Source organism: Danio aesculapii, chromosome 11 (assembly GCF_903798145.1).
Source record: "Danio aesculapii chromosome 11, fDanAes4.1, whole genome shotgun sequence".
NCBI lineage: Eukaryota > Metazoa > Chordata > Actinopteri > Cypriniformes > Danionidae > Danio > Danio aesculapii.
The window spans coordinates 42,395,502-42,408,001 of record NC_079445.1 but is presented as its reverse complement, the minus strand read 5'-3'; the positions used below and the strand labels follow the sequence as shown (position 1 = coordinate 42,408,001).

The 12,500-nt window shown below is 37.8% G+C and overlaps 1 protein-coding gene across 1 annotated transcript in view; it reads left to right on the top strand.

The window, feature by feature from the left end:
• megf6b (multiple EGF-like-domains 6b) overlaps positions 1-12,500 on the top strand; it is a 171,537-nt gene that overhangs the window by 127,100 nt on the left and 31,937 nt on the right. The window contains exons 18-24 of the mRNA XM_056468150.1: positions 724-858; positions 949-1,074; positions 3,836-3,967; positions 6,965-7,093; positions 7,177-7,308; positions 9,245-9,373; positions 9,461-9,589. Of these exons, the coding sequence (XP_056324125.1) occupies positions 724-858; positions 949-1,074; positions 3,836-3,967; positions 6,965-7,093; positions 7,177-7,308; positions 9,245-9,373; positions 9,461-9,589 (912 nt within the window). The remainder of the gene's footprint in view (positions 1-723; positions 859-948; positions 1,075-3,835; positions 3,968-6,964; positions 7,094-7,176; positions 7,309-9,244; positions 9,374-9,460; positions 9,590-12,500) is intronic.

The window sequence follows — 12,500 nt, the reverse complement described above, 5'->3', positions numbered from 1 at the left end:
AACTCATTTCTCATAAAACTGTTTTTTTTTTTGTCTTTGCAACGATGACAGTGCATAATATTTTACTTGCTATTTTGAAAAGTAGTATTCAGCTTGAAGTGCAATTTAAAGACCTTATTAGTAGGGTCAGATATAATCTGGCCATCTAGACATGTTTTGCATTTTCTGCAGAGAATTAAAAAAAAAAAATCTGCGGATTTACATGCATGCGAAATTATTTTGGGAGTATCATAACTAAAAACTTAATATATGAAATAAAAAATAATATCTTTTAAACTTTTATTTAATGTTTACAATACTTAATTGGTAAACAAAGCAAGTCTGTCATATAATATATCTACTAAAACAATGAAAATATTTTTTGACCTCAAATAATTTTTCACCAGATTAAAAAAGCCAAAATAAAAGAAACAAGACTTTCTCTGGAAGAAAAAAAAAATACAAATGATAGGAAATTCTGTGAAATGTCCTTGTTCTGTTAAACATCACTTGGGAAATATTTGAAAAAGAATTAAAACTTCATAGAGTCTCAACACAGTGTTTTAATAAGCATTGGGATGCCCTAATGAAAAATGAAGGATTAGATTAAATAGAAAAATGTTGACAGTGTAGCATTGTTGTCTTTTTCATTTTAAACTTGCACTTTTTTAAAGTTTGCTTAGAAGGTACAATCTAAAAATATATGATTTCATTTTAATACTGTTATTTTTTTCTCCCTTTTAGAGTGTGAATCAGGGTTTTTTGGCTCTGGTTGTGAGAAGAAATGCTCCTGTCCGCCTGGAGTGACCTGTCATCATGTAACCGGAGCATGTCAACTAAAATGTCCAGCTGGAAAACAAGGCGACAAATGTGACCAAGGTTTTTCAGATTACTGACATAAAATATCTATAGTTCATTAGCTGAAATGTTTGTCGAAGCACACTGAATGTTTTCTCATTGCTTTGATAGATTGTGTGGAAGGGAGATTTGGGATTGGATGCTCTCAGTCATGTGACTGCTCAGACGCACCATGCGACAAAATCAGTGGTCAATGCACGTGTCCTGCTGGAACATTTGGAAAGCGCTGTGAAAAAGGTAAAATTATCATATTGACGTCAGCATGTCACAATGATCTTGCATTTGCTATTTACATGGCGGACTTTGTAAGTGGAAAAACTAAACGCTTCACTAGCAAGAAAACAGTTAAACAGAGCATCTGCAGCGCGAGAATGAGAGAATGAGCCTCCTCCAATCTGCCTTTACTTTCACTTTCACTTTCTCTCTTTCGTGGATAGGGAAACGTGTTGTACGCTCAGACATTGATTAGCCTACGTAATTAATTTTGTTCATTAAGCACAAAGATCTGTTTCAAAACTATTTCTAAATTCAGTTCTAATTTCCAGCAAAAGAATAAATGAACAATAATAACGAAGTGTGGTCATAGTTATATCCAAATATTTACATTTACATTTACATTTAGTCATTTAGCAGACGCTTTTATCCAAAGCGACTTACAAATGAGGACAATGAAGCAATTTACACAACTATAAGAGCAGCAGTGAACAAGTGCTATAGACAAGTTTCAGGTGTGTAAAGTCTAAGTCTAAGTCAAATACACATGCTATACTCCATATGGTCCAAAACCTGACAGATGGACAAATCTAAGCTTGCTTTTAATAAAAGAAATATAAATATGCATATAATAAATAATACTGCTAATAATAATAACATTATTCAAAAGCAAATTGTTATGAATAAACTGAAAAAAGTCACTCTCTGAGCTGGCCTTTAGACCAGCTGGTCTATTGCTCAGTCTATTTTAGTTCATCAAAATAACATAGAGCCAGCAACACACCTCTTTTCTAGACCGAAACACAAGTCCACAAACTGGCGCAAATAGATTTGCTATTTAAACAATAGCCGCATTTCCACTATCGGGCCAGTGCGAGCCAGGGCTTTAATCGGGCCAGGCCGGGCCAATAGCCCGGGAGGTTGAGAAATGAGGCCGAAATCATGTCGCGTTTCCACTGTCGGGCTAGTTGCTCGCAGCGCGTCACGCAAACACCGCCCCCAGAACGTCCCCCGAATCAAACGTCACACAACCCGCCCACTTCAAGGGAACAAAAAACTCAAAATTATAACCACAAACACAACCTGGCATCACTACGAGAGCTGGAAGATGGAGAACACCGAAACGATTGCTTTTTTACTGTTTGTGGTCTGTTGGTGTAAGGCCAGACAGCGATCCCTGGATAAGGACATTCGAGTTCAGCAGCATTTACTTCGAACACAGATTTTGGCTGCAAGGCGAGTGAGTTGATCAAGCGCGATAGCAAAACAAATGTAAGGGAAGAAAGCATCTTGTCTCCTCTTTACCTGACAGGAAAACTCCGCCTTTGTACGTAACCCCGCCCCGAAGCCCCAGTTGGCCCTCCTTGGCCCAAGGTATTCGGTGGGCCGAAAAAGGCCGGGCGCTGGCCCCAAGGAAGCCCCGCTTTGGCCCGATTACGCCCCGGAAGTGATAGTGGAAACGCGACTGGCCTTGGCTCGCCCTGGCTCGCTCGCTTTAGGCGCGATAGTGGAAACTCGGCTAATGTGGCGGAAAACGGGAAAATTAGGGTTGTGTTGGTCTGAAAGTAGCAACACATTGTGGAAACACGTCTTGCGCCTTATTGCGCCGGGTGTATGATAGAGCCCAAAGGCATAGGTTGATAACTGCGTGAAAATTGTTTATTTCTCTGGATTTTAATATTTTTGAAACAGTTGAGATAATGTAAGTATATAAGTCATCAAAATATATAACACTGTTCTAGTTGTTTTTGGATATTGTAATGAAAAGATTGTACGTATTGTGCCTTCAAATGATGTGTGAATTGACGTTATGGACCATATATCATAAATAAATCTGAAAACAAATAATTTTGATCAGAATCAGTCATTTATGGAAATAGTTACTTGCTTTGTTACTAAACAAATCGGCTGTTTAGAGCAAACCTTTTGAATTAATGATTCAGTGAATCTTTTTTCGTTGTTGCTGCCACCTACTGGCAGTTTTAGTGTAAGAAAAACACACTTAGCAAAATATTGTTTTAATATTGCTATAAACTAATGTCGAGAGGATCACATGCTTATGATTGCTTGCGGCTGGTCCCGCATTATCCAATTTATGATTCACCAATCAGACGATTCCTAAGCCACTATAAATACCCTAAGTTCCATATAACAGCCATCTTCATTTTGAAGAATCCCCCCTTCCACCCCTACTCCTCCTCCTTTCCTAGATGGGTGGCACGGTGGCCCAGTGGTTAGCACTGTTGCCTCACAGCATGAACGTCACTAGTTCGAGTCTTTAGCAAGCCAGCTGACGTTTCTGTGCGGAGTTTACACGTTCTCCCCATGCTCACATGAGTTTCCCCCGGGTTCCTCGGTTTTCTCCCACCGCCCAAAAACATGCAACTTAAGTTAATTGACTAATCCAAAATGGCACCATATACATGCTCCTAGTAAGTAGTTATCTCTTAAGAGCAATCACTATCTGTTCATTAGCTACTACAGCAGGAGAGTTCTCGACATCTACCTGAGCTCAAACTCCCCTCTCACCTTGCAAAAGGGAGGGAGCCCCGGGCTCGAGTATCTTATGAGCTCAGGGCTCTCTCCTGGGACAGCATGCCAAACAAGCTTTATAATCAATCATCAGCTAAGTGTGACCTCTTGAAATCTAAATTAATTATTAATTATCATTTAGTAAATATTTGAAGAAGAAAAAAAAAAAAAACAGGAGAGCGAATCATTTTGACTTCAACTGTATGAAGATGCAAAGCTGTTTATGAGGTGTGTGTGTGTGTGTATCCATCAGAGTGTGCTGTGGGCCGCTGGGGTCTGGGCTGTCAGGAATTGTGTCCGGTGTGTGAGAACGGAGGCCGCTGTGACCGGCGTAACGGCACGTGTGTGTGTACTCCTGGATTCATCGGCAGATTGTGTCAGAACTGTGAGTAGATCTGGATGTCTATTTGTGAACCTCTGTGTGTCTCAAATACCAGCGATAGGAAGTAATTGCGAAGATCTACCAGAGGTTGAAGTCAGTATACTGCAACTTTTACCATGGCTGCATTTACACTGCACAGAATTGATCTTCTGATCGATGTCCAATTTTTTTGTGGTGCCCATTATTGCATTACAATTAAACTCAGAAACCTTAAGGTTATTAGTTACCATAACTTTATTAGTTACTAATAACTTTACTTAACTAACTAGTAACTTGCAGCAGTTAAAGTTATTATATATAAACACAGTTAACCTGCAGTTATATAATTTATAGGTGATGTCTATGTGTACATATTCACTGAAGAGTATTAAGTGTATGTGTTCTCCTCGAAGTTCTCCTTCACTATACTTCACCTCATATATGGCCCGTTTCCATTGAGAGGTACAGTAGGGTACGGGTCACCTTTATCAAGGTTGCGTTTACACTGCCTAAAGGGTACCCTTTTGGTGGCTTTGGTGTATGACAGAGTTTTACACGGCCTCATTTTTACTCGAAATGTCACAGTAAAGCTCTACAGGTCGTTCATATATCATATGAGAAGCACTTCTCACAAAACAGATACTTTACACACATGTATACTTGTGTATAAATGTTCATTACTAACTTTTCTATGAATATGATTTGATTATAACTGCAGATCAATGATCAATGTGCGAAATAGCCTACTGTAACGTCTGTAATTATATGAAATAAATAAATAAATGCAACAGATATGAACACATAAAGACCCTTACAGTCTCTGATATGTTATCAATTACAGAAAAACTACACACAGCATACATTTAGTCCTTATTTGGCTTCAAAAACAACACGAAGTATAGCCCACAGTCAGAGCAGACCTCTCATATGTATCTTTAATCTTCAGCAGCACATGTAGTCTCTGTTAGAAACTAATTCCATCATTCAGAGTTCATAATAGTCCAGAAGGTGATGATGATAGTTAAACATGGCAGTTTGTTCATGTTTTAGGTTGCAGAAGCTTCATTTGCTGCTGCGTTTTCTGGCTTCTCCTTTGTTTTTTCACGCTTCACTCTCGCGTTTGTCTCTTTCTGAAAGGATCGGATATCAGAGCGCTTCAATGATCACGAGCACGTTATGAGCTCAAGAAGTTCGTTATGTCAAATATAGACGCGCAGTGAGCTCACGCGAGAAACCGCTCACACTTTTAGACGGGCTCGTAAAACAACAACAGGACACAGCAGATTTTGTTCTTCTTGGCTTTGTGGCTGTTCATCAAGATGACGACAAGGTTTGTTTGAGCTCAGGTCGACCGTGGCTTGTTATTATATGTATATATTATTACGGTTTAATGTCTCGGCTGTGTATTCAAAAATGGCGCTTCTTTTGTTTTCATTCTCCTGCTTCTGCGAGTGGCGTATCTCTGTAAACCAATAGCATTCAGCTGTGAATCTAGCTCAGCCCTATGGTACCCTTTGGGACTGTTGGTACCCTTTGCAAAAGCGGTACAGTACAGTTCGCTTTTAGGTACCCTTGGACAGTGGAAACATAAAATGTACCATACCGTACTACTCAGTGGAAATGGGCCAATATATACTATGTTTACACTATTTTATTTTATTTCTAGTCCTAAATATTTAACCCTGAGCTTCTCTCTTTGAACAAATACATCAGGATGATGGGTCACTGGCAGTTTTTTTGTGAACCCCCCTCCCCCACAACCCCACACACAAACAGTTTTACTTATATTAAAGTTAAGACATGAGTCACACAACCAATCAGAATCATGCCTTGGTTGCGTAGTTTTGCTGCCTGTTGTTTGTTTTTCGCATGCACATATAAAACTGTGTCATCATTCATTTATTCATTTCCTTCGACTCAAGCCGTGCTCACTCTGTGAGAAATTTGTCATCTGAGACAAATTTGGGAAATCCTAAAAGATTCCTGAAATCCTAGGCTAAAATCGGTGATGTTTGACAGCCGCTTAATGCCCGTTGCGATCAGATTTTTCTAATAAGAGCGCTGAATCTGATGATGCAATCCATGCGACACTTCAAATGACTGTCAATGTCAAAACAGTTTTTCTCTTCCTGGTCTTATTATTGAGACACGCTGTGTGCAAAATTGCCGCTACAGATTGTTTACGTTTGCTGTGAGGAATCATTTTAGAACGCGGGATAGTGAAAGTTTCACTGGTGGATGACGTCAAACTCCGGGGGAGTTTTCTTCTGTGTTTGGCTAATTTTTATTGACGTTCAATCTGAAATTATGACGGCTGAGATCTTGCAGTGTGACATGGGAGCCATGTTCGTGCTGTCTGACATGCTACAATCGTTCAGGATTATAAAAAAATCACACAGTGTGAGCCGGCCCTTAGTCTTTATTTCAGAGTTTGCCACAGCAGAATGAACCCCCAACTATTCCAGCATATGTTATAAGCAGCCGATGCCCTTCCAGCCACAACCTAGTACTGGGAAACACCCATAAACTCTCATTCACACACACTCATACACTACGACCAGTTTTAGTTCATCCAATTGACCTATAGCACATGTGTTTGGACTGTGGGGGAAACGGGAGCACCCAGAAGGAAACCCACACCAACACTGGGAGAACATGCAAACTCCACACAGAAATGCCAACTGACCCAGCCGGGACTGGAACCAGCGACCTTCTTGCTGTGAAACAACAGTGCTAACCACTGAGTTATCAGCATACATTAGAACAGTGTTTCCCAACCCTGTTCCTGAAGGCACACCAACAGTCCACATTTTCAACCTCTCCCTAATCAAACACACCTGAATCATCGACTCCAAAACCTGAAATGAATGAGTCAGATAAAGGAGACATCCAAAATATGTACTGTTGGTGTGCCTCCAGGAACAGGGTTGGGAAACACTGCATTAGAATACTAATGGAAGGACAGACTTGTGGCAGGTCAATTTTGTACTGTTCATCTGTACATGTTTCGTGTGTGTCCAGCATGTCCGACGGGCCGCTTCGGTGTGGGCTGTCAGCTCAGATGCGCGTGTGATCTGGGAGTTCGCTGTAATCCTGTAAGCGGACGCTGCTCATGTCCTCCAGGATGGACCGGACACAACTGCCGGAAGGGTACGGTGTGTTTGCTTTTTTACTGCTTCTGTGTAATTATGTGTATGACATTTTAATGGTGAGATATGGGGGGTGTGTTGCAGTGTGTGACGCGGGCCGCTGGGGCCTGGACTGTGAGAGTGTGTGTGACTGTCGTAATGCTGACGGTGTGTGTGATGCTCAGACCGGACGCTGTCATTGTGAGGCCGGATTTACTGGAGCACAATGTGAGCAGAGTGAGTAACACACACACACACACACACACACACACACACACATACACTTGAAGTCAGAATTATTAGCCCTCTTGAATTATTAGCCACCCTGTATATTTTTCCCTCAATGTTTCCCCCAAGGGCCACCACAGCGGAATGCACCGCCAATTTATCTGCGTAATTTAGTTTTACGCAGCGGATGCCTTTCCAGCCGCAACCCAACACTGGGACACACACATACACACTCTTTCGCACACATACACTACGCCCAATTTAGTTTATTCAGTTCACCTGTACCACATGTGTTTGGACTGTAAATATGAGGGAAGAATTTAAAAATACTCATAAAATACAATTGAAAATGATAATAAATATAAAAATAACATTTATAGTTTAAAGGATGCCTTTCCAGCTGCCACCCAGTACTGGGAAACACCCATTCACACTCATTCACAACAGCCAATTTAGTTATTTCAGTTCACCTATAGCACGTGTGTTTGGACTCTGAGGGAAACTGGAGCACCCGGAGGAAACCCACACCAACACGGGCAGAACATGCAAACTCCACACAAAATTGTCAACTGACCCAGCCGAGGCTCAAACCAGCAACCTTCTTGCTGTGAGGTGAAAGTGCTAACCACTGAGCCACTGTGTTGCCCCATAAACATAATTTAAGGTTAAATTTGTATATGTAAGGTGCTGTAACTGACAAAAAAGTGCTGCATTCCCTGCATTGCCATTTTTTCAAATATAAAGACTTTAAAAAATATTTTTGTAATATTAAACCTCATATATTCTATGTAAATCTTAAAGTGTCACTATATTTATGAAATAATTGAGAACTAGATAAATAGAAAATAAAAATAATAAGAAATGAAATGTATATATTTAGCGTATAATAAAATATGTTTTACAGATGTATACTGTATTTAATCATTCTTTTAGAATAAAACCTATATGGGCTATATAAACTTTGAATAATGATCTTGAATCTTTACCCATTTCTTGAGATATTTTTTAAGGTACCCTTTAAGGTAATTCAAAACTATCCACTTGTTGATTTTAAATGGCTTTCAGGTTGGCAAATGTATTTATAAATGCACAGATATTATAATATAATATATGATGATAAATATTAATAAATAAGAAATATAATAATAAATAAGTAAAATGTAAAAAAAAAAAATAATATATATATGTGTGTGTGTGTGTGTGTGTGTGTGTGTGTGTGTGTGTGTGTGTGTATGTATATATATATATATGTATATATATATATATATATATATATATATATATATATATATATATATATATATATATATATATATATAATAAAATGTCTTGTATTATGGAACTATTTATCATTTGGCAGTCCTTCTTCTGTATATTCCATGTAAACCTATACATTATATGTACAGTTATTCACCCTCCTGTGAATATTTCAAATATTTCCCAAAGGATGCTTAACAAATCAAGGAATTTTTCACAGTATTTCCTATAATATTTTTTCTTCTGGAGAAAGTCTTATTTGTTTTATTTCAGCTAGAATAAAAGCAGTTTTTGGTTTTTTTGAACCATTTTAAGGTCAATATTATTAGCCCACTTAAGCAATATTTGTTGTCGGTTGTCTACAGAACAAACCATCGTTATACAACGACTTGCCCATTTACCCTAATTACTCTAGTTAAGCCTTTAAATGTCACTTTAAGCTGAATACTAGTATCTTGAAAAACATCTAGTCAAATATTATTTACTGTCATCATGGTAAAGATAAAATAAATTAGTTATTAGAAATGAGTTATTAAAACTATTATGTTTAGAAATGTGTTGAAAAAAAATCTCTCTGTTAAACAGAAATTGGTGAAAAAAATATACAGGAGGGCTAATAATTCAGACTTCAACTGTATATGTTATGAATGTTGCAGTATTTATCATGTGTTTAATGAATCTGTCGCAGAATGCCCGACTGGCTCATTTGGGCCTGGCTGTAAGCATCGCTGCCAGTGTGAAAATCAGGCATCATGTGACCATGTGGGCGGAGCTTGCACCTGTAAGACTGGCTGGACTGGAACCTTCTGTGAAAAACGTATGATTGTTCCACTAAATGCAATATTATCATCTGACCTGTTAGAGGATATATTTAGCGTCTGTTAATGTGTTTGTGTGTGTTCAGCCTGTCCGCAGGGCTTCTACGGTCTGGACTGTCAGCAGAAGTGTGTGTGTATGAACGGCGGTCTCTGTGATCATGTAAGCGGTGAATGTTTCTGTAAGGCCGGATGGATCGGGACGCGCTGTAACCAGAGTGAGTTCATCAATTTGTTCCCAACTTGGTTTGAGAATAAAAGCCTGTAAGTCAAATGCTACCATAATGCCCGCAAACAACATCAGCTATCTCACACAAACACCACCCAACACTCAGGATATATATGTGGATGCACATAGTTTCACTTCTAAATAATTTGAGAATCTTTAATATCCCGGACGAGCCCCCATTTAACACAGGTTACAATTTTAAAGTGGGTGAGTCAAGGGGAAGGAGAGTAACATTAATTTTGGGTAAAACACATAAGAAAACACACAATGTCAACAAGTGAGGAACAAAATACCAAGACTAACTAAATGATATAAAGTAAGTTTATTTACAAAGATAGTGATAATAATAAGTGCAAAAATATGTAAATAGAAAGAACATTACAAGGATTACAAGGAACGTTACAAGGATATATTGAAAATTACAGACAACAAATGGGACACAAGTTGTGTGAACAGATAGATAGGAGAGTTGGAGAGATGAGACGCAGGCGGCGTCCAAACATAAGAAATAAATAAAACAAAAACAATCTATTCTATTGGCCCAACATCTACCCTAACTATCCAAAAGAAAAAAATACAGCAGTTATTGAAAAGAAAACCTTCGCGTCTATTGCACGCTACCTAACCTACAATAATATACGAGAAAAACAAAAGTACAGTGGGTGGAGCACGCCTCTTACCTAGTATGTCTATCAAAAGTGATATTTAAAGCCTACGTGTGTACAATGTGTCGCGCGACATTCTTACCTGTCCCACTCTCCAACCTCAGATGTGCGTAACTGATGGTAGACAAATGGAGAACATACAAATAACAACGGACATATACCAAATTGTACACACACTCAACACGGATTGCAAATTCTCTGACACACAACACAGAAAATCAAGTGTCCCGGGGTCTCTCGAGTAGCGTCCTGTCACCACTTTTATGCCATGGTGGCAGCGGCTGGATTGGGGAGAAAAAAAATGATCACGCAACACAGGAATGTAAGTTATGGTACTGTTCCTTTAAAGTCAGCGTGAACCAGAAGACTTTTATATCAGTATGTTGATGTACAGTTGAAGTCAGAATCAGTAGCCCCCATGTATATTTTATTCCCCAATTTCTGTTTAATAGAAAGAAGATTTTTTCAACATGTTTCTAATCATAATAGTTTTCATAACTCATTTCTTTTATTTATTTATTTATTTATTTATTTATTTATTTATTTATTTATTTATTTATTTACTTATTTATTTATTTATTTATTTATTTATTTATTTATTTATTTATTTATTCATTTATTTATTTGTTTGTTTATTTTTATTAGAATATACAAAAGGTACACAATTTGAGATAATGCAAATACAAAGAAAATTAAACAATAACAAAAATACAAAAAACAACAACAATACAATCAAGAACCGGTAGGTGCGTGTGTGTGTGTGTGTGTGTGTGTGTGTGTGTGTGTGTGTGTGCGTGCGTGCGTGTGTGCGCGTGTGTGTGTGTGTGTGTGTGTGTGTGTGTGTGTGTGTGTGTGTGTGTGTGTGTGTGTGCGCGCGTGTGTGCATGTAAAGGTAACTTGGTAAACAGGTCAGAGTACATACAAAAGGAACAATAACAGTCACTAAACGAAGCAAGTAACTTATATAAGGAGTGACAACAATGCTAGTGATATAATGATAGTAATAATGCCAGTAAACAAGCATGAAAGGATAACAGTAATAATCATTAACAACAACCACTACAATAATAAAAATAATAGTAATAAAAATAAATCCCAAGTACTACACCAACTACTACTACAGAGAGTTTCTAATGCTACAACTATTACTACTGCTACTACAGCCACAACCACTACTACTCCAAACTACTACTCCTTTAATAACTCATTTCTAATAACTGATTATTTTATCTTTGTCATGATGACAGTAAATAATATTTGACTAGATATTTTTCAAGATACTAGTATTCAGCTAAAAGTGACATTTAAAGGCTAATTAGGTTAATTAGGCAGGTTAGGGTAATTAGGCAAGTCATTGTATAACAGTGGTTTGTTCTGTAGATAATCGAAAACAAATATTGCTTAAGAGGGCTAATAATATTGACCTTAAAATGGTTTAAAAAAAATTACACTGCTTTTATTCTAGCCGGAATAAAACAAATAAGACTTTCTCCAGAAGAAAAAAATATTATAGGAAATACTGTGAAAAATTCCTTCCCCTATTTGGGAAATATTTGAAAAAGAAAAAAAAAATTCACAAGCGGGCGAATAATTTTGACTTTAACTGTAGTTGTAGTTCCAACTAAAACTGAATACTGAGTCATTCCCTCATAGCAAAGTAATGGTCAGTAGTAGTTAAGAATATTGCGGCTGCAGTCATCAGATTAACATCACCAAAGAAGCCACCACTCCAAACACAGAAGCAGACTCTCAGACTTTGATTAAGGATTACCAAAATAATTTTTTTTTTATTAGTTTTTAATAGTGAAATAGTTTTTGGAGCACACTAAGGTGCTCATCGCACCAAATGCGCTTTTTTCTATGAAGAGAGGTGCCTTTTTTTAAATGGTTTTCTAATGGCTAATGGTTTTCGAATGTTGTTTTTTGGTCAGTGTGTTTCAACATTGTGTTATGGTGTTTTAACAGCCTGCTGCTCCCTGCGTTTTTGCCATTACGCTCTGTGCGCCTGCAGTTGAAAAAAATAAACTCTTAAGCGGAAAAAGCGTGCTAAGTCAGTTACGTGTTTATTATTCTAGACTTCACAAATCGTGAATATCACAATAATATTAAATATTATGATTATAACAATATGAACAGCAGCGGTCAGCACAATACACTGCTGATTTAGTGGTTACCTAATAAAATAAAAAGTGCAGCACACTTCTTTTTTTTGACAACAAAAAAAAAGCAGTGCGG